Below are 22,502 nucleotides of genomic sequence, written 5' to 3' on the forward strand. Positions count from 1 at the left end.
TTACAATGAACAAAAAGAATTTTATTGGAACGTATACACACAGGGATAACAGAGGTATCTGAGTAATCAAATATGGAATGTTTAAGAAAGTTAAAATAAATAAGGATACCAAGTTTTGCCAGTGCTAGGTCCAGCACCGATGTAAGTAAATGCCCTCTGAATAAGTCTGACTCTGAGGGGACCATCCCTGCAGAGCCTGTAAAGATTCCTACCACCAGAAAGTGGCCAATAATTTTGGAATACAAAGAGTCACAATAGTGCTTTCTACTGATGTGCATTCACACTGTTTATTCACTACTTTCGTCTCTTATTTCTTTAATAATATCTATTAAATTCTGAAGTCCAAAAACATAACCCGTGTCTTGGCCCTCATGCACCACGCTATCTTCTCCATAGTACTTGCAGGTTGTGTGGGCAAAGTCTATCATACGGACATCAACAGTACTAGCAGTTGGTTTGTAGGCATATGCTCCTGCTGACTCATCTGACGATTCCTCTGAAAGGTCCTCTAAGTCCTCTGGGTCTGAGTCAACAGCAACTTCCTGCCTTTCCTTTCCATCATAAATGATCAGCAAGGAGCTTGAATAGAAGCGGTAAGACTCCTGCTTCTCTAGGACAGACTTGAGTTCAGTCAGTTTTTTAATAACAGATTCAAAGAGTTCCCTGCGCAGGTATTTGCCGTTATGAAAGAACTGGTAAAGTGCTTCTTTAAATCCTTGGACTGAGAGTTTTCTTCCGTGGTATTTATTCATGAACATTAGCTGGCCAGTGCCTGCCTGGTAGACCTGCATATACAAACACAAGACAAGAAAAGGAATAGTTAAAATTGGTGGTAATACTGACTCAAAGCCTTGAAGAGGTGGGGGGGGGAACCCAAACCAAAAAACAGACAGACATGCTACAGAAAGCTTTTACAAGATGACATACTACTCTCGTAAAATTGCTCTTGCACAGTTACAGAAACTGTTAACAACAGATCCAGCAGTGTCTGTGAAACTCAGAGACATGGAGGAAGTGGAAAATTCCTTCAGTTTAGATTCGAGCTTTTCCACTAGGAATGTAAGAATGAGGAGTTTAAGTGAGATTAGGAAAGCTGTGGCCAAGATCTCCAAATTCAAGCTACAATTTGTACCACAGCCACTCATTCAGCTCATTACCTGCCTCTGCTCACAGGTGTACCAGTTGATTCCCAGAATGCTGAGCTCTAAGTGACAGCAAACACTCCTATATAAAAAAACTAAGGTGTGTCCCATAATACTATGCATTTAAAGAAGTCAGAGGTGCTCCTGCAGGAAGATTCCTTCCTATAGGAGAGTAGTCTACACACTACACAGCTTGATAATGCCTAAACATCTCAGTCAAATAAGGATTGCAGGTGCCTCCAAAGTTCCTCCTTGTTTACCAGCACAGGTCTATACTGGAAGGTGAACAATGAGCAGGCCCCGCTCAAATCCCAGCACACTGTGGTTAGAAATGCAGCTCTCACACTTTCGTTTCTGCCTTGTGTTTTTCTCCGAAGTTAAAGAGAGCTAAACACCAAACATGCCAATAGTCACGCTGTGGAACAATTCCTAGCAAACACTGCTGGCATTCCTGGAATCTACTGGATGGGAGGAGAGAGGCTTCGGAAAAGCCTCAAATACAAACAAGTTGTTTCCCATTTGTCGCTCTAGGAATACAGAAACAAGTAAACAAAAAAACTCAGGTGAAAGTCCATGCAACTCTATCTCCTTATTTGGCCATAAGTCTTATCACATTTACCAAGCCAATTCTCATCTGCACTTTGCAACAAGTCTACTTTAAGCAGTGAAAGATCTGTGGCTTTTCAAAGTCTACAAGACAGAACTGATTGGTTCTTAATATTCTGGCAAATTGCCGCATGCTTTATTCAAAATGCATGTACTGGCAGAGCCTCCCTTCAGTTGTTTCCTACGCTACCCTGAAATGTTAATCAAATCAGTAATTCTACTAAACAGTTTTGAATTGCCACTATTGTGCAGGAGACTGTTTTTGTGCTCAGAGAACACATTCACTGATGCAGAGTGCATGCTGCAGGCTGCTCCTGCAGATGCTGCCACCTTCAACTGATAAGCGATACCCAAAAGCCTCATTCCCCTTACTGAAGGAAATGAAGCACAGAATGTCAAGGATAGCAACACATGGGATGACTACATAAGCCCAAAACCCTGCCAACAGAAATGGGTGCCAGTCTTGCCCTACACATAATTAGTTTTCCTCTCACCTGCATGCCACAAACTCGGACTCCAATAACAGCTGATGTACTCTGCTGACACTTGCGAATTTGATTAGCCTTCTTCTCTTCTGACGCATCATCTCCATGCTGTCGGGTTCCCATCTTAAGGTCCAACACACATGGTACTTCGTATCGAGATGTTAGGTTTTCCAGCAAAATGAATTCTGATTAGTTAAGGAACAATCCTCACAATGAGGAATACAGGTCTTAAAACCATTACCACAGATCTTATAGTGGCACAGTCTTAACTTTAAGCATACCCAAAACATGCCCAGTATATAGTAGCCTATCAAAAATTACAGTTACATAAATTTGGCATAAAGCAGAGTGGACATCTAGTTCCAGTTTTACTGATCTCTAGAAAGACAGGTGAATTTCCACATTAAGTGGAAAAAAAGTAGCCAGGGTCATACAGAAATATAATCTGGCAGCTGACTTGGAATTATGAAGTACTTCCTGCCTAGCAAGAGACATTTTTTTGTGGGAAATGAAGATTTTGTGTGCTTCAGTTACCATTCAGAAACAGTGAAGCATCTTCACACCACCTCTGAAACACAGAAGCTAAAAAGCACTTCAGAACATCTGTAGTAATACCCTTCCAGAGATATCACACACTTCCATTTAGGTAATTTAATAATCATCTTCAGTGAAATGGTGAGGGTACCAGCCATGAAATGCTTTCTATTTTGAACAGTTTATTAGTCAGAGATGTTCTAGTAATCCATTCACTGAAACTACTCACACGTAAGGAATTTGTTTACCTAAGTATATAGATACTAATATTTTTGCAGGATGTATTGGTTGCATCCAAGCCTGCATACAGCAAGATTTTTTTTCCACAGAATGCACAGGGTGGAGATGCTTGCCTACAGTTCCATAGCACAAAACCAGCATGCTTCAGGTTTCATGGCTTCAGTCACTGTTTTTGCATTTCTCATGGTCCAGTTCTACATGATTGTTTATATTCAGCTTTTCTTTACCAGAAAGGCTCACTAAAAAGAGACTACTAGAAGCAGACAACTCCAGGCATTGGAATATCCTCTATATTTAAGAAGTTTCTGAAAAGGGGAAGATGACACTAGTTTTTAACATCACCAATACCAAAACAGTAACAAAAAGTGACAGAACTCTTCTTTGAAAGCTGGCATTAGTAAACTGTTTTTGTGGAAGATCCCAAACACAGTATGCTGTAAAACCTGTCCACTAACTAATCCACAACTGAATTAAGTTATCTGAATTTCCTAGCCTAGCTACTTTATTACATGCTGGAAAAGCCCATGTTCTGGAAAGGGCTGGCAATCCCTTCAAAGTCACCAAATAAATCACAGCTTCAGAGAGTCTCTCCAGATTGCAGTTAAGCCTGCTCTGTACTTTCATCTGGCATGTTCAAGAAATAAAAAGCAGAGCCCTACTCATTCCATTGTTATGAAGTATTTTCAAGAAAGGATACTGTATTGATTCCGGTGTTTTGCATTTTCCTTCATCCGCTGCAACTGCTGCTGATGACATTTCATGCTCCAAGGATTATGGTGTTTAAACTGTGAACTTACATTTCCTTTTTTCTCTACAGTATAATACAAGACTTCAGATTTCTTCAGCCATTCAAATTCTTCCTCCAATTTGTGACTAGAAAACAGAACAAAGCATCAAATTAGAGGTCAAATAGAAAAATAAGCACTTTAAAAGGGTTGTCAGTGGATTTAACTTTACAAACTATTTTGCTCACCTTCACTAACAGCTGGCATAAGCTTTATTTTGCTTTCTGTACAAGTGGACAAGTTGCCCATGAGTAATATTTCAACCTTTATAAAGCTACTTCTGTATTAATATAAATTAGCATATAGCCAAATATGTTACAAAATATGTACTAATTCTACTTATATATTCTTTACCTGCATGAATTACTTCCATGGAAGTAATGCAAGAAGTAGCGATATGGCTTAAGATTTATCCTTTGCTAAGGTCACTGTTTTTAGCCCAATACATCACGGCTCACAGTTTATAGTGGGCACAATTTACATAGGTGAACAATGGGAAAAACATCACTAACATGGATAAAGCAGGATTCCCACAAAAGTATGCTGTAACACTGAAATAATTTTTGGTTTTTTTACAACTATTGTGCTTTTGCAGGTGGGTTGGTTTTGTTGGCTTTTTTTTTTCTTTTTTGCAGAAACTTCAAAAATAACATTGGGAAACCTTTTCCAATTGATCACAGGAAAAAAAAAAAAGAAAAGACTCAACACACAACTAGGCTGAGGACATACTAGTTTCACTACTGAACCTGTCCGCACGGAAGAGGTCAGGAAAAACAAAAGAAACGAGAAGAAAAGAAAATGAAAGTTAAGAGTTCTGTAGAATTCTCTGGAATTCTGGAGACCAGATCCTAATTTGACAGCAAAAAATTTTATGCTTCAATGGTCTGCATTCCAGATCCCCCTATCAAACTTACCTTTTCATTTTCTCCTCTTTCCTGTGCTGCCGGACCCATTCCTTAGACACTTTCTCATTTTCTAACAACATTGTCTTTTTGTTAGTCCATCGCAACAGCTTACTTTTGGGTTCACAGTCAGAATTATCTAAGTTTTCTAAGTTATCATGGTCCCCACTTAATGGATATGCTATTAGACATAAGTTTCCATCTTCATCCTCTTCAAAGCTCACCGACACCACACCTGAAGAGAGAAAGGACACAGACAGTTATGAATTGCTGAAGCGACAAGCAAGCCTTTTAGAACGCATGATTTTACACTAAGAATATAGCAACTTTTGTTTTTTTCTCTTACCCTGGTCCTTAGTTTCTATCTTGCCACAGGCCAAACCTCATCTGCCAACCTAACAAATATCAAAAGACCTAGACAAAAATGACACCTCACAAAAGACAATTCATCATATTGACAAAACAATGATACAAAAGGTTCTTTTCTCTCTCTGATGAAGTCACATAAGAATCAAATAATAACAGGAGACAATTTCAATTAATAAAAGTTTTTATTAATTTAAAAAACCTGACTGGTCTGACCCTAAGTGAGATGTAAAACATTTGTTAACATCTTGTAGTGAAAAGTGACCTGCACAAAAAAAACCCCTCACATCAAAAGCTTTAAGTTTTGCATGACAGCAAAGCAAAAAGCACTTATCCAAACAAGATTTGGTTAATAGATCCCCAGGGGAAAGGAAAGATTTGCAAATAGAGCAAAACAAGGAAAATGTCACATTACAACAGAAACTAGTCCAAAAGCTTCCACTTAGAATCACCACGTTTAATTATTCATTTTCTTCTCCTTTTTGGAATATATTTTATTGATACTGGTTATGCAGCAATCTTGTCAAATAAGTTAACAAAAATGCAATACAAAACAAATCTGTTTGTGGTACAGAAACATGGTGAACCTTGAAAGCATATTTTTTTTTCTCATCTTCCCCTCAAGAGTCTCTAGAGCACTACATTGCATTTTAAGAGTCTTAGTGGAGCACTCTGACAGAGATGCGCTCAGTGCTACATTAGCCAGTTTCAGTGGTTAATGAAGAAACCATAACAATTGTCTGAATTGGTTTTAATTTTATTTTTCAGTCCTCTCTCTTTATTCTCAAATCAATCAGTCTGCACAGTTCTTGCAGCTCATCACTAGGCCAGAGGGGAGAGGTCTCGGCGAGAGATTGGCACTTCTGAGCTGGGCAGGCGGCTCCAAGACCTACAGTAGCTGGGGCAGGGAGCGCAGAAGCTCTGACTGACAGTCCTGCTGCCACAAAGGAAAGGACAACAGGAAAAAAGGGGGGAGCCAGCTAGCAAATGGCCTTTGGCTTTATCCTGGAAAAAATAACAGAGATGGACCAAGTGAGGCCCCTTACCCCTAAATCCCTCCCCACACTCCCCAAAAAGCCATATATACTAGTACAATTTTTCTATTACATTTTGAGAAGTATCATTCAAAGATCACATTTTCTTCCAGTCCAACAGAACTTGTAGTTACATGTCAAAAAGTCTCTTTAAGCGTGCAGGAAATATTAACTTTGAAACATCTCCTCTGAAGTCTTCCACCAGTTTCACAAACAGTATGCAAAACTTCATCACCCTTATGGTTGTTAGAATCAACGTGCTTTAAAAAGCAACTCCATTTTAAAAAGTGCTTCAGACATATTATTTATTAATCACCAGGCAGCAGTTGATGGAATAGAGAAGGGAAAGAAAAGTGTTTCTGTTAACTAGCGCAATTCTTAGGAGAACTGGAATTTCCACTCCTACATAACATCTGACTCAGCCTCATCGCGGCTACTTGATCCTTCCCTACCTAAATGCCATGAATTTTCATTTCCTTAATGGCAGAAACAACACTGCAGATATTCAACAAGACACTTCACTGACATGTATTTATTGCGATCAAAATGAGTCTGAGGAGAAATCCAAAAACAAGAGAGACCACAACTAAGCTTACACAAAACAGTCAACCAATCTTACCAAATCCCTGTAAACAAACATTAAACAAGTGGCAAAAAAAAAATTAGAAAGCCACAGAAAAAGCAGCAGAGAATTACTGAAAACAGTCACAAGCTGTTAGCTACTTACCTGTGCCTAAGGGAGATATATGGGCTATCACCAGCAGAGTTGCTCTACTCTAATGCTGTTAGTCAACCCAAACACCAACTTGGCAAGCATTTCCACCCTGCATCTCCACAGCCTGCCTCAGACAACATCAAAATACATGAAAAGAAAACCCTAAAATCTCTTCCACACAGAAGAGATTTCAGAGATAACAGAGAGCACAGCACACTTGTATTTACAGAAAGAAAAAGCCCAACCCCATCCTAAGGTTTGGTAACTTACCCTCATATTGCGGAGTGAATTTACGCATTTCTGTTGGGAGAGTCTCATAGAACTGGTGTTCTCTCTGAATAAGGGGTTTACAGATGGTCTTGTCATTAAACCGGAGGACACAGGAGTGTCCTCCAACCTGGTGGACAAAAGGCTCGAGCAGGACTCCCTTGGAATAGTGCTCCACTTCCATAGCTCCAAATGCTGGGCTCATCCTTGTAGCACATTAGACAGAAGAAGGCGACAGCAGTGAAGGCAGTTCAGAGCCAGAAGCCTCCGAGACCTGAAGGTGTTTATTCCGATTCAAAAGTCTGTTAAAACAAACACAAGAGAGCGCCGGGCCGTCAGCCTCCCCGCACGCTGAGGCCTGGGTAGGCAAGGCTGAGAGCCGCTGCCGGGTGGTGCCGCTAGCAAAGCCGGCCGCGAAGGCTCCTCCGAGCCGAGGGGAGCGGAGCGGAGCGCGGCGCCGCTCGCTTTACGGAGGCGGCCGACTGCGGGCCCGCGCGGGGCGCAGCCAGGCAGGCACGCCGTGTCCCCGCCCCTCAGCGCGCCACAACCAATGGGAGCCTCCGCGGGGCGGGGCGGACAGTGCCGCGGGTCGCTCGCCCGGCCGCGCATGCGCATCGGCGGCGCTGGTCGGAGGGCGAGCCGCAGATAAACTCCTGGTGTGTTGTGTTTTGTTTAAATTAAAAAAACGTTGATGGCAATTCCTGGCGAGTCCTACTTCAAGTTACGCCTAACGCCCTCCAGCATCCGTTCACAGAGCCAGACGCATCAGCGTTCGCAAGGATCCCTGCCTCCCCCGCGCTGAAGGTTAACAGCACACATCCCAGGCCCGCCAGAGAAATTCATAATTAAAACCAAGTTTACAGTTCCTCCCTTCCAGACAACGACAGCGATCACAGTAACCTGCCGAGGTCCAGGCTGAACACTTATTTCACCGATTTATTCACAACAACATGTCAGATATTTAAAGTATTCCATAGATGCTACCTTTTCAGTTTAAAAACATACTGCTAATAAGCCATTTTCCAAGAACTTAGTTTTGCGTAAGTACAGCAGAAGGCAGTGTTTTGTGCCATCTGCATCCAAAGGATCTGCTACTGTACCCCTGTGACTACACACCACACAGTTCTGACCAACGTCCAGTTTCATGCAACTTCCACTTCAATACACAATTAAAGGAGCAAAGCTGAAAAAACAAAACATGACTGTCTTCGTCTGTACCTTCCAGTAAATTTTTAAGTCGAGTTGCTCTAATTTTAGACCCAAGCTTTAATCATTAACTTTTTGCAGCTAAAAACAACCTCATACTTATTTTGTCTGAAGATCATTACACGAACAATAATGCACTTAATTCAAAGAGACTACAAAGTGTTCTAGGTCACAGGTCTATTTTTATTTGTCCTCCTTAGATATTTAACAGCTTTACATTAACTGGAAAAGCAGAGACCTGCAGGCTTAAAGCAGCAGCACTAACAGAACTACAGACCCCTGCAGCATGCCCTGTACGTAAGGGCATTAATTGAATTAAACAACTAAACTGCTTAAAGAAACAACAGATCGATCAATTGAACCCCAGCTCCTGGAATGTTTACTCACGCCTAAGGATAACAGATCAATAGTTTTACTCACTACACACCAGTTAGCTTCCCCCCCCCCCCTTCTTTCAATAGCCTTATTTGACAAAAAGTTACCAACTTTTTTTTTTTTTTAGAATGAATTATTTAATACGGAAAACAAAACTCAGGCCCTCTCTGCACAAACAGGTAAAATTTAATCTGGAACAGTATTTCCCAGAAACAATACTCTCTTCTGATACTCTATATTTAAAATTAGAACAAAATCAGTAAGCTTTCCATCCCTATTTGTACTACTTTTAATTTCCTAGGTTTTTTTTATAATGCAGCTACTGCATCCCCAGAACAGTTTCTCATATACCTCAGCATCAACAACTTGACAACTGGGAGACACACAGGTAAAAGCCTCTCCATTCCACGCCGGACACAAGCCATTTCCAAAAACCTATTTAATTACGGCCAAGCCGAGCAACACTGCGGTGCCCAGAGAGCATGGAAAGCCGTGTACCCTGGCCTGACCTCAAACCCCGGGCCGTCCAACCCAGCTCCGCAGCTGCCGCAGTCAGAAGGTGGCACTGTTAGTGCTTCAGAGTCACAGACCTGCTCGATGGCTCCCCAGGGTACCACCCACCCCAGGCAGGGCCGTACTGCTCCTCACGTTAGACTCGACTGGAAGCTGGCTTACCAGCAGATACCTAACATACTTCACCTTCCACCAAACGCACACTTAGCAAGCCGCATGAGCTCCCCGGTAAGCTGTGATTGAGAGTTGCTTCCAATTTCTATTAGGGAAATTTTAAGCTTCAGTTTGTGTTTGTATAATGCACCAGTAATTTTACAAGTCTCAAGAGTTTTCATCAGGATTTCCTAGAGACAACAGTGCCTCCAGTCTTCTGGAATTTCCCAGGGAAAGCCAGAAGAGTGCCAGCTTTTACCGGGAAACACAGCTGCATATGTACAAGATCCTGTGGTGACAGCTTGACACTGGCACAGCCACTTTTAACAGCACCACAGGACATCAGTATTAGAAGAGCCACCCTTTCCAAGACAGCATTACCATTCTGTGGCCACCTTTCTAATTACCCCTGATGTAGAGACACTGATAGGCAGCTGCAGCAATTCAAACTTAGAAAGTAGCTGCAAGATCCCTTAACCTCAAACACCTAGTTAGTCCTAGTCCTGCAATCAGGGTTGCATCAGGAGTTCAGCCTTGTAGATGTTTATGCTATAGAAATGACTCTAGCAAGAAAGCACCTCTAACACAGACCATACACAACACCTTGTTTACCCAGCACATCTTCAGGGAGTTCATTAGTAGCAGCTCAACTTGTTTGCTTTCACATATACCCAAGTGGTCTGGACAATACTTGCACATGGTGCACCACATTCACTCAGCAATGGAATTGCCAAACACAGAATTGGACAGGACTACTCATGCTACTTTACTGTTTCCTGAAAAAGTAACGTCTGGCAGCACATCACACAGTGTAACTTCCCATTCAAGGGACAACAAAGCAAGTTTTTTATAGCTCTGATATTATAAAAATATCAGTTATGCAATATTTAGGCAGGACAACAACAGGACCTGGAGCACAGTTGTAGCACCCATCAGAAATGCTTTGCACAACCTCAATTTGTAAATACCTTACTTCCACAAACAACCTCAGAAGTATGTCAAATTGGTTCCACTTCCTTAGAAATAAAAACTTTAACCGAAGACCAACAGCTTCAAGTGGCACTGATGTCAACCAGCAGAAGCACAATACAGTTCTTCACTGCCTTTCCTCTGATCCTACACCCAGTTTGTTTTCAATGCTCTTTGAGCAAGAAAGAGCACAGAACAGCTGGGTTTAGGCAGTTTTCCCAGATACCAAACACAGGCTCACTGTACCCTGCCCTTTTCCTCCTACGTGCTTTTAAGTGCCTTTGGTTAAGATCTTTTGTTCAAAGGACATATCAGAAAAAAAAAAAAAAGGGCAGCAGATGTACTATTCCTTCACATGTCAAGCATTTTAAGAGAAAAAACTGACATAACTTGAAGGAAACAAATAAAAACTCATCTAGAGCAATATCATTCTTACAGTAAGCAGCAAAAGATGTTTAAAACCCAAATCTGTAAAACTGAAGTGACATGTACAGACATCTTATTCTCATTCATGTGTGACAATGACTGTTGAAAGAATATCGCAATGAAGTCACATTTCCAGATTTTTAATATTAATCTCAGGTGACAGTATTCTTTGGAAGGTATTTCATATCATTACAGACTCTCAACTTAGTCCCACATGTAAGTAATTGCATTAACAAACACATCCTCTGGAGAGCACAGCTCTCAGTTAAGCAGCAGGTCCTTCCTTTGTAACAATCTCAAAAATAACACCTCTTCCCAAAACTCTGTAATAGTAGAATTACTGATGCAGAGCTACCCTCCTAATGACTCTGTTAAAACTGGGTTCTCTCAAGTGCAGACTTTTTACTTTGGGTGGTCAGTATCTGCAGCTCCAAATTGCCATAAATCAGCTTTACAGTGACAGAAATAGCAAGGCAGTAGAGCCTTCTGCCTGTCCTTTTCTCAGTTCACTGGCTAGTGCAAAGAGGAAGCTGACAGAGTAGCTACCTGCCAAGTCGAGCTGCTGCAGGATGCTATAAACCCTGCTGAACCAGACAAAGATAAGCCCCTTCCCAAGGTTCCAAGGAAACAGAGGAATGGCACAGCCAGCCAACAGGACCAAAGAAGAGTATCAGTGACCCATTAGAGAAGCCAAAGAAGAAGCTGCTTCAGCCCAAAGAATGCTCAGGAAGAAATGAATACCAGCTGAGAAAGGACATAGGAAGATGCAGATATCAATGCAGAAAGTATATGGTATGTTTGTGAGAGCCCACCACGTTTCATGCATACAATTCAAAAAGTATCTCAGGTCTGAGTCGGTAAGTCATTACAATGCTCAAAGAGAACAACCCTTCACAACTGAAGCAAAATAAACACACTTTAAGAACCTACAGTACCCCTATGAAAACTGGAATAGTTACAGGAATTTTACAAGTCCTTATGTGAGCAAACTATACATTTCATTAACTGTTACTTTACAAATAGCAAGGTACATTCCTTGAATCAAAGAACACAAAATACAAAGCAGAGGATGCAACATGAGAATATTAAGATATGTTAAACATGCTCAGGCTTACAGTTCTTGCACAACTTGTGATTCATTTTGATGAAAAGCAATGCCATTCCTCTACACATAACACTATTTCATTAGCCAATTTGCCCAGTCTAACATTGGTAAGGAATTGCTTCTAACATTCACTATAGTTGCTGCTTGACTCATGAATTGAAGTTACTCTGATGTGTTCCGCTCCAGAAGTTCTTAAGACTAGAATGGAGATACTCAAATCCTCTACTGACCAGTCAGCTGCCTTAAACCAGTAACAGAAATACAGAATTATATTTTAAAGATGAACTGCATATAGATTAGGGAGCAAACCCCATACAATAGATGTTTTTCATTCTTAAATGAATGCAGAGGTCTTTTTTCTGTTATCACAACTGTTTTAATAGATTCCTAACTTTGAGGATGCATTATACCTCTAAATAAAATGCCAAGTCCCACACTAGGATGCTTTTGAAGCCTTTTGTATGTTCAATAGTAACAATATAACTAAGTTTAAGCAATAAAAGCTATAGTTTCTAACTTTTTATCTCATTACAGTACAAATGCAGAGCCTGCATAATAATGTGCTCATATGAATCCTATGGTTTTGGAAAAAGCCTTAAGAGCAGCCTTAAATCCTGCACGATTACAGGAAGCAAACACTTATTCTGGTAACTAATTTTAAGGAAAAAGTTTATCTTCAGTAAAAAAGTGCACTGACATTCTCAATTATCAGATTTTTTTCGTTGTAAACAAAAACCTGTCCCCTAAACAGCAAGTAATGCAATTTTAATACAGCAGACTTAATACTTTTCAACATTGTGGGGGGAATAGTGCCATGATATCAAGTGGGGGCCGGGGGGGAAGACATCACCCAGGTGAGCATACTGCTTTTTAGTTGTCTCATTTTCTGTTTACCCTAAATGCAAGAACAAAATATGACACAACATGCTGTAGGTCTGCAACACTCACTAACAAATTTGGCTCATGTCTGGAAATACCCAGACTCAAAAGGTACAGAAAACTACTCCATTGAGCTTACTTTAAAAGAAAGACTAGAGTGGAAAAATCCCTTCTTTTTCATTAAGTATAACCTTAAACCAAGTGGTTGTGATGGTAATAAAAAAATTTTAAAGAAAGAGTATGCTGAGCTATAAGTTCCTATGCAAGTCAGGGTTATTTAAGCTCTTCTGCAGCAAATCAATCAATGTAACAATCATTAAGTTATCTCCACATGACTTGTACTCAGAGATGAGTAAGCATGAGGTTTTGTAAAAATACTTAGCAGGAACACTTGCAAACCCAAGAGTAAAATACTGAGTCCTCCACAGCTACGTATTGAGACTACATGTGCATTCCCTTTCCAAGCAGAAATACTTTTGCTATAGCCTTCACTGGTAAATCATGAGGGTGATGAGAGTCAGGCACTGTCATGATGAATCTATCATGATCACCTACAGATACAAAAAGCCAAAAAAGAGCAGATTATTCTTGTTGAATGTAGGGTGCTTGGGCTAGACCAATAAAAGAAACCATCTGCTTGTTGAAAGTGCTGATATAATGCAATATTCTCCCTTTTTTTTTAATCTGTCCTTATTAAATGGCTAGTAACTGCAGCACCACATCACTGTAGTTGGAAAAATGAAAGAACTTCTCCAGATAAAAAGGAAAAAAAAAAATCTCTGAATTAATTTACTGAATCACACAAAACAGACTGAATCTAGAAACCCAGAATTATACATGAACTCATGCACTAAGTTTCTACAAAACATGTTTGCAAAACCCTTTGGGAATGAGACAGAGCTAACTGGACAGCAGTCTTGGCCCATCAAGGTAGAAAGGTAATCCTAATTTTAACCTTAGACTGCGAACAAAAGATTCCCACCAAGAAAGAATGCATGCTTATTATCGGGTGGAAAGTATGTATTCATCTGTTCAATAAATTAAAACAGCAGCCCTTGCCCTCCTCCATACCAATTACAGGAACTCCCTGTATCAAGTTGTATACATTTTTCCTGCTGGATTATTGGAGGAATTTAACAATAAAATTCAGTAACATCCACTGGCATTAGATTTTAAGAAAATGTGATGCTCTGTGCCAAAGCTCATCTATCACTGGCACATGACAAACCAAACACAGCTGAAATAGTATTTAGGTTTTTTTAAATAATGTTCCAACATTTTTGTAAACATTTAACAGTTTAACATACCTTCAAAAACATTAAATAATTAAAAACTCTCTAGGCAGTTTAAAACTGCAGAAGAACATCCTGAAATGCCCAAGGTTCTTCTGAGGACCTCAGGTCAGGTATGTCACACCTAAAGGTACTACTCCTCCCCATCTTTTTCCCCCTCCACTGAAAAGAGAGGGAGGACAGTCCAGCACCAGCTACAATGGCAAAGGACTCCCAAGTGCTACATTCAAGATCCTGTTCTTCTGTGAACTTCTCAAGAGTGTAAGCCAGCACCCTTAGAGATTCTTTTTTAACCAAAAGAGCATCAGGCCTTTTCTATCCACTAAGAATTTTGTCTATAATATAGAAATGAAAGACAATGCACTGAGAAGCTGAAAGATGTATAGAAAGATGCACTCTTTCAGCACAAAACAAATTCTTTTAAACCAGCAACATGTTTATGCTATCTCCTTTTACACTCTAAACATGGAGTTCTAGTTCTGACTTCCTTTAAATATAACCCAAATACAATAGTAGTTACTACGAGAAATAAACACTGCCACACAGGTTACAACATGTATTTACACCTGTAAATTTAACACCACAGCTGCAGAGCCACCTCTTGTAGCAAATACCAAAGAGACTTTTGAATACAACTTTAACAGATGAAACTAAGAATTATGAAACGTTAGGCATAACATATTAAGGGAGCAAACTATAAACAAAAAAATCTGAAGTTGCATAATGCTCTATTATTGTTCTTCATGCACAGCCATTAACCCTATCTTCCTTAAACCAGTTCTGTATTACCAGGAGACACCCAGTTCCCCAATCCTGTTGTCCGGGAAAGCAAGGTAAGTAACCAAGGCAGTCTCCAAGAGCTTCTAGCTTTTTCTTAACAGAAGCACACACAGCAGCCCCTCAGCTGCAATTTCATAAACCTCAGTGAGGAGGTTATGCACTTAGTACAACTAACATTTCAAGATCCCCAAAAGCAACAGCTTTCAGCTTTCCCTACACCATTTGTGATCTGTAAGTTTAACAACTATATACACAAAGCTCTGGAGAAATGCCAGAGTTTTACTTCTCAAGTAAAAGCTATTTTATCTCCCTAGAACTAAAATAAAGCCAAGTTACAGGTTACTAAGCATATTCAGCCAGAAAAAAGCATGCAATTCTGACCCATGCAGTTTTTCCAGGGATTGTGTAATTTAAGAACTAGTCTCTTTTCCAAGTAAAAATGCCATGGAAACTAAGAAACCTGAACCACCAAAACTAAGCTACTTAAACTTCCTATTTAGAAACTGATCCATCTTAAAACAGTGTTCTGGCACCAGCGGCTAAAAACACCAGTTGCTATAAAAAGACAATACTGCCCTTTGTCATGGAGAAACCAAAATAGCATTCAGCCTTTAATCTTCTGAAAATATGACAGCAAGAGCTAAATTGTGTGGATTACACACATGAAAGTGTTATTCAAGACACCAAAGCCCCCAGAAATTCCAGCATTAAGATTAAAATAAATCCAAGGCTATGCCTTTTTCATTACCATGAATTTAGCAGTCTGGGAACTGTATTTCTAGCCACTCAATAGAAGAACATGGTATCTTTGTCACTGGCCCTTGAGTTGTGACCAATTTGCCGTATATGAGAAGTTGCTCAAGAGGACAACAGTCAAGTCCTGTTCGAAGGTCACATTCACTTAACTACATAAAGGTTTTCTTTGTCCGTATTCCCTTCAGAAATCCCAATCCCTAATACTTTTTAAACCATTAAGAACTCGCAGCCCACAGGACAAGATCGTTAAATTTAAGCTTAGATGCCCAAATCCTACAATCCAGTCTAACTCCTTAAGCAAAAATTTCCAGAGGAGCACAAAGCAAAGATCATCTATAAATAAACTATTACAGGAGGAATGGTGCTCAAAACACAGTTACACGTTTCATCCATCCCATTCATGTGTATATTCATCTATACCATCAACATACTTCAAATGAAGAAGTTTAGTCCCCTTTTGTAGAAGATGCTTAAAAAGTAGCCCAGAAGGAGATAGTCATCAGACTTGAAATGCCCATCCACATTCTTAACTATAATTCAAGTGTAAGTTCCAAGACTTTACTTCTGATGATCATGACAGATGGAGTTTTTGCTCCAGACCAGCTCAAGTTCATGAGATGCATTTAACATATCTTTTAAAATTGTATTTATTTTTCAAAACACTTCAAACTACTGAAAATACATCTCAAAACAGATAACACAACCCAGACTTGTATCTTAAAGGGAAGAGTTTATACGATTCAGTGCTCTCTACATGCTCTTTCCCTAAAAAGTTATGAAAATAACTGGGTCCTAAGACCTTGAACATATAGCTCCTTCCAGGATGACTGAGCAATTACAGAAGTTCAAACCCAAACCCCAGAAAATAATTTCACTGTGCATCTTGCTAAACTGCAGCAGATTGGACATAAGCAACTAAGGACAGGAGAGGATTCTTACAAGACAGACTGATGTGGCGCAACAAAACCATGGGGAAAGTCGTGAACGTTTCCTCTGGTAAATGTAACTTATTTCAAGCACAGTTTCCCCTAGTAAAAGGGACAAGGACCTTTTGTACAAGCACACCTGCGCAGTACTTAAAAAAATGCCTTTAAAAAAAATTATTTACGTATTTCATGTTTCATCTTTCAGTGATCTCGTAATACACCATCTGGGACCAATTACAGGCTCACCATAATAATCACTGTCAAAGAATTAATCCATTTTAATCTCATACAGTTTACATATTCAAACAGCAGTACAAAAGCACTTGAAGAAAAATCTTATCAATTCCAGTAATCTGTAACAGGGAGCTTTTGCAGGGCTTGGCTGTATTGCTCTTGTCCTCACCACAGGCTGAAACACATTTAATGACGCAAAAAGAGCTAGCTAGCTAGTTTTAGTAGCCCAGCTAATGGGACACAACTATAGTAAGTCTTATTCCCTTAAACACATCTGCTGCTTTACAGGCAATTTTTATAGCAGCCAGTGACTCCACAGCACAAGCAAGTGTGGTTTGCACAATAGCCTTCAAAGAGAAACCATCACCACCCAAAAAGGGAAGACTCAGACAGGATGATTGCCAAAAACCTATTTTCTCTTCAAAAACCTGCAATATAGCACCACCATCAACACAGTGCTCATGTTCCAATTCTGTATTTCTAAAAAACAGCATACTCTCAGGAAAAAAAATAATTTCAAGTCTTCAAGCTTATGAAAGACCATTTTATTTTTTGGAAGCAAACCATGCATAATGATGTTAAATCATTATTTGCACCTTAAAGCAAGAAATCACCATTCAGCATTTACATTTAAATACACAAAAGGTTTTGTTTCAACAGAACAACTGGAAGACAGTCCTCCTCTCACCACACAACTCAGTGCAGCTCAATCAGCACTTACTTCGTTTACCCCTCATCCTTGAGACACTACTTATTTCCATGAATTCTGAAATGATTCTCCAAACCATTTTGTTCCCTCCCCATCTTGAGCTATACCCTCAACTTTAATATTCACAGATGTCTCTTCAGAAAACTGACTGGTTCATTAAGCCAGATCCATATTTTTTTCCTAAGTTAGCTTGAACAGATTCCCAGTTACAATGCTAGTTAATATCAGTATGAGCACATCCGCATACCAATTTAACCTCATATCTCCAGTTAAATTGAATCAACCTTCTGAAAGAGCTAGCACCTCAGAGACATCAAGATGATGCTTATCATGTCAGCAGTTTCACTTCTCATCTTTCTAACAAGGAACTACATTAATCTAATTGATGTCACCAACTGATGACTTCTGGAAAAAGATATGAAAAAGGAAAAGAGCAAATGTTAAAAGAAAGAGGTCATCTTCAATAAGCATGAAACTAGGCAGCACCCACAATTCCTGATAAGGTTCCAGGCACTGTAGAAAATTTCTGCATCACAGCCCTGCACAGCTATTTGGGTATGCTCAAAGCCCTCTGTGCTTCAAGAAAATAAAATGAACATTTTTGCTGTGCTCATTCTAATACAGATTCTGGCACAAACCCCCCAAACCCTTGCTGCTTCTAAGTGTGATTTTCTGAGGAAAAATAGCCTAAATAATTGCATCTTCTGTCCTTGAGCTTGTTCGCCATAAATCTCAACAACCTACAGCATCATTAACCAGTTTCAGCAAGTCATCCAAATCTTTTTTTTCAGTTTGGATGTCAACACAGCAGGACAGAAGACAGGGACCAAGAGAGGCAGTAGAGCTGAAAGGCCACTGCATGAATTCAGTACTTACCTGTTCTGTTTGGGCTATTAACTGGCTGATGAGCAGGTACACAGCTCCAAACCAGCCACCGCCTGTGCCATCTCTTGCCCAACCATTCATCATGGCATGTGCACAGAGTTTGTCTTCATAAAGCAGGACTCTCAGTGGTCAAAACCATTTTATGAGCAAGCCTTTCTTTTTCCCATAAAACAATGCAAAACTAGGTACTAACTGGTTCCAGCTATCTCCAGCAGACAATCCTCCATATGTGCCAGCAATCCAGACACAGGGTCATCAAAGATTGCAGGTTAAATATCCGATAACCAGTAGCGTGAAAGAGTACTTTCTGTACCTATTACAAAGATTATCATTACCTTATTCTAACACAGACTGTCTTCCTGAGACAGAGTCAGGACTTCAAAGACTTAGTGCTACACAAGTCAAGAATTTGCAAAAGATTTCAGTGATGATTTCAAGCTCCTAAACACCCAATTAAACACAACCAATGTTGGACCTTCATCTGAAAAAACAATTTTGCTTATGTTATGTCTTCCAGTATTTCAGACTTTGCAGGAGAAATTTCTAGCTACTTACAGCACATGAGATTGTGTCATACAGCTTTTTGCAAAAGGGGGGAAGAAAGAATTATTTTGAAACAGAATAGTTATTATGAGAGGCACAAAAATAACAACCTAATAAGGTATTTCTAACAAAAGCTGTAGAAACGCACATTTGCGGTTATACCTTAACACTCTAAAATGTAGCCTCTTAATATTTGAAAACTACCCCTATATTGTTTCAAAGATCAACCACCTTGGGCAAGACAGAAAGCCAGATAAAAGAATTAGCGAGAGGAAAAATCCTCTCCCCGCAATGGAAAATTTTCATCTCTTCAAGCAAGGCACAGAGATGCTCAACCGGACCTGCGTTGCCTGGAGACCAACCGCAGCTTCTTGCCAACAGGGACGAGCTAAGCATCAGCAAATTCAACAACTGATAAGTGGATGAACTGAATGAGAGGCAGCAAGTTTTTTCCACACACCAGTGTAAAAACCTGATGGCTTTCAGATAATGGTTCTACCCCATGTTCACTAGATACACAAGAATTATTATCAATGTAAAATGTCAGCCTAATTAAGCTTCAAACTCCACTGTACTCAGCTCTTACCCCCACACTTCTGGGTACAGCTAGAGCAGTAGAGTGCATTCAAGTAAAAATTTTTAGTTGCAACTCAATTTCTGCCTTTTCAATCTTTTGATGCAGTACCTGAACTTTTGGAATACGTTCCTACTCATTAAACAACTTCTGTGTTTAAGCATTGGTGCAGAAACATTAAGAAAACCAATGAACTACATCAAAAAGGAAGAAGCTACACCTTGGCTTAGCATTAAAAACCACATCAAATCATGCTTCACTTCAAAACCTTGCCTTTGCTCCTAGCCTCTTCCGACATGCAGCCCCCTGGGCAGGACAGCACCAGAAGCGTTACTGAGGAGACACTTGTTTTGCCTATTCTGGACCTGGAACTGCTCCCGACCTCGGGCAGGCACCAACTCAGCTGTGGGAGCAGCACTCCTGACCTCCCAGAGAAACACCTCGGCTGTCTCCCAATCTCTAAACACCATCAGATGAGAATCATCAAAAGTAACTAGTATTTAATACCAGTTACTCCAGAATTTCCCCAGACCTCATCTAATTCAATTCACTGAAAGTATTCAGACACTAAAGAATTAAAGATTTTTAAGAGTGACTTCTATTTAATTTAACCCTGTAGATGCAATATCCTTGTGGAATTTATGTCACTAGTGAAGTAGGTCTTCCACCATCAACATGACAGCATACACTTCTCTGCCTCCACCTATTCCTAAAGCAGAAGGGCATACCCCAGCACGATAGCTGACAGACTGAGACACCCTTAGTGCCTCAAGGTTTACACCCTTCCCCTACCCTTTAAAAGAAAAAACATCCCAAAAATATCCTCTCATGCTCCCCAGTTATCAGAGAACAACTAAAGTACCACCATACCAGTGACCTGGCTGGAAGCCCATCCACTGACAGGCAGCAAAGAGTTTCTTTCTTTAATATCTTTTCTCATCCTGTTTTTTCAAAACCACATGCCTGACAAATCTAAAGTCTTCCCTGCAAGCAACTAGTAGGGAAAGAATTTCTGAGAGCACAAAGCCCAGTATTCATATGACTGACTCCTTCCCAAGTTACCATACCACATGGTCCTGATGGCTCTGATCTACCTCTCCTCAAGAAGCAACAACAACATAAAGCTTACATTACTTGTATGACCACAGTACACAGACAAGGTAACAGATTATTACTTCAGAAAGGTATAAACAGCAAAGACAGTAAAGGTAGGAAAATAGCTTTTCAATTAAATGAATTAATATAAATTTATGAAAAGCTGCCTGGCCAAGTTTAAGGTCTGAAATTTTTACAAACAAGTACATATGAATGGCTGTAATCCTTCCCTGAAATCCTTCCCACGACCCTTAACCAGGAGACACTTCTGAGCATTTAAGATTACCCTTTTTTGAAGAAATTCTTCTGAATTCTGGCAGTTAAATCATTGGGTTCTTCCTCATTTAGTAATATACTTTAATCAAGAAAAAAATATAACAACAAGCTGGAAGATGCTAAACAGGCCAAATGTAAACAAATTAATCAGTCCATTTTAAAAATACATATATTCGTGTGTAGATGCATGTGTATATAAACCCAGTTTCCATTCCTTAATGTTATTGTAAGTCCTGAAAATACGCAAATTAATTTCAACCTAAAGACAATTTCACAGCTTCAAATAGCTTTTATCTTATATAAGCAAAGTTATGAGCAAAGATGCCAACTCTTCGACATTTAAAAGGCAAAATAACCCTGACCTTGTTATTCTCAAGTGTCAAATTTGAACTGTTCTACTTTCACTTCACTGTTACGTGTTGAGTAATGACCAGCAGCACACCATCTGACTGAAAAGTTAAACCGAACTCACGTTAGCTTTAACGTTCCAGAACTAAATATTAAAGCAAAATTCTAATTACAGTATTTGACACCGAACTGCCCCCTTAGATGTTCATGAGTCTAAAAAACCATATGGGTGCTGCATTCATTTCTAAAACACCTGAATATATGGGACACATAAGGCATTGTGTCAAAGAAATAAAAAGACAGGCTAGAATTAGAGGGCAATTAAATTCCAGCATATATCAGGAAAGACATCAGGGTTAAACACGTGTACTCTTCACAGCGGAATTAAAACCAAGGATGTATCAGGGTGTAATTACCAACAGGCTGTTATCCTATCGACAATGATAACATACATTTTCTTAAGCAGTATGCCGATTTCCAAAGCCTCAACTGTAAGTTTAAGAGCCTGAGGGCCCCAAACCACGTTAACAAGGTATTATAAACCTATGATGCTCAGAACAGCTCGTAACAGCACCCAGTACTTCCGTTTTACACAGAAAAAGGGTATTCGTGAGCAGCACGTCCAATTATGCACACATCCCGAAGCACCCTTTTTTCGTTTTGTAATATTACCAAATGTATGAAACAGTCGTCAAACCTGCAGCACAGCCATCACCCAGGCAAAACGGAAACCAACGTCTTATGATTCAGACAGACGAGAACTGCTGAGTAACAGCAAGGGGCGACAACCAGCTCCGGGGTCACCCAGCCACGTAAGACCGCATAACTGCGGCCCCCCCCCGCCCCGAGCCAGGACCGGCGCTGCCGAAAGCCTCTCGCCCCAGTAACCCCCCACCGCCGCCCTGCACAGCCCCGCGGGGGAGGGCAGGGCTCGGCAGGAAGCTCGATTCGGTGTGCGAACGGGGATGCTCCGTGAACGCTGTCGTCATCCCCCACATCCTGGACCAAACCCGCATCCCCCGGGGGTGATGCCAGGCCAAAGCCCTGCTCCCTCCCCCACCGGGGAGGGGGGGAAAACAGGGCATTGCCCCCCTCCCTTCCCGCTGGGCCCGGGCAATGCCCCTCCCCCTACCGCCGCCACAGGCCTGCGGCTGCCGCCGAGCATCCCCCAGCGGGAAGCCGGGAAGCCGCCTACCCTCCGCCTCCGCCAGGCCAGGCACCGACCCCCCGCGGCGGGCGGGGCTGGGGCCTGCAGAGGCAGGGCCCCGCCGCGCCTCACACGCCAGCGGCAGCCCCCGGCCACCCCCTCAGAGCCGACCGCCCCGGGGGAGGGTGGGGCCGGCGGCGGGTTCGCCGAGAAGCCCGCGGCGCCGAGCGGGCCG

At 40.8% G+C, this 22,502-nt stretch overlaps 1 protein-coding gene and 1 long non-coding RNA gene across 2 annotated transcripts in view; one reads left to right on the forward strand and one right to left on the reverse strand.

The window, feature by feature from the left end:
• Positions 1-7,381, reverse strand: IP6K2 (inositol hexakisphosphate kinase 2). The gene is made up of 5 exons (XM_010572136.1): positions 7,080-7,381; positions 4,707-4,929; positions 3,705-3,880; positions 2,243-2,418; positions 1-785 (listed from the first exon to the last, which is right to left on the reverse strand). Exons 1-5 carry the CDS (start codon positions 7,279-7,281, stop codon positions 288-290), a joined length of 1,275 nt encoding a protein of 424 aa, XP_010570438.1. The 5' UTR covers positions 7,282-7,381; the 3' UTR covers positions 1-287.
• LOC104834627 overlaps positions 7,313-22,502 on the forward strand; it is a 25,312-nt gene continuing 10,122 nt past the window's right edge. The window contains exon 1 of the long non-coding RNA XR_774644.1: positions 7,313-7,380. This is a non-coding gene — a long non-coding RNA (uncharacterized LOC104834627). The remainder of the gene's footprint in view (positions 7,381-22,502) is intronic.

This window comes from Haliaeetus leucocephalus, unplaced genomic scaffold (assembly GCF_000737465.1).
Source record: "Haliaeetus leucocephalus isolate CR32 unplaced genomic scaffold, Haliaeetus_leucocephalus-4.0 Scaffold2, whole genome shotgun sequence".
Classification (NCBI taxonomy): Eukaryota; Metazoa; Chordata; class Aves; order Accipitriformes; family Accipitridae; genus Haliaeetus; species Haliaeetus leucocephalus.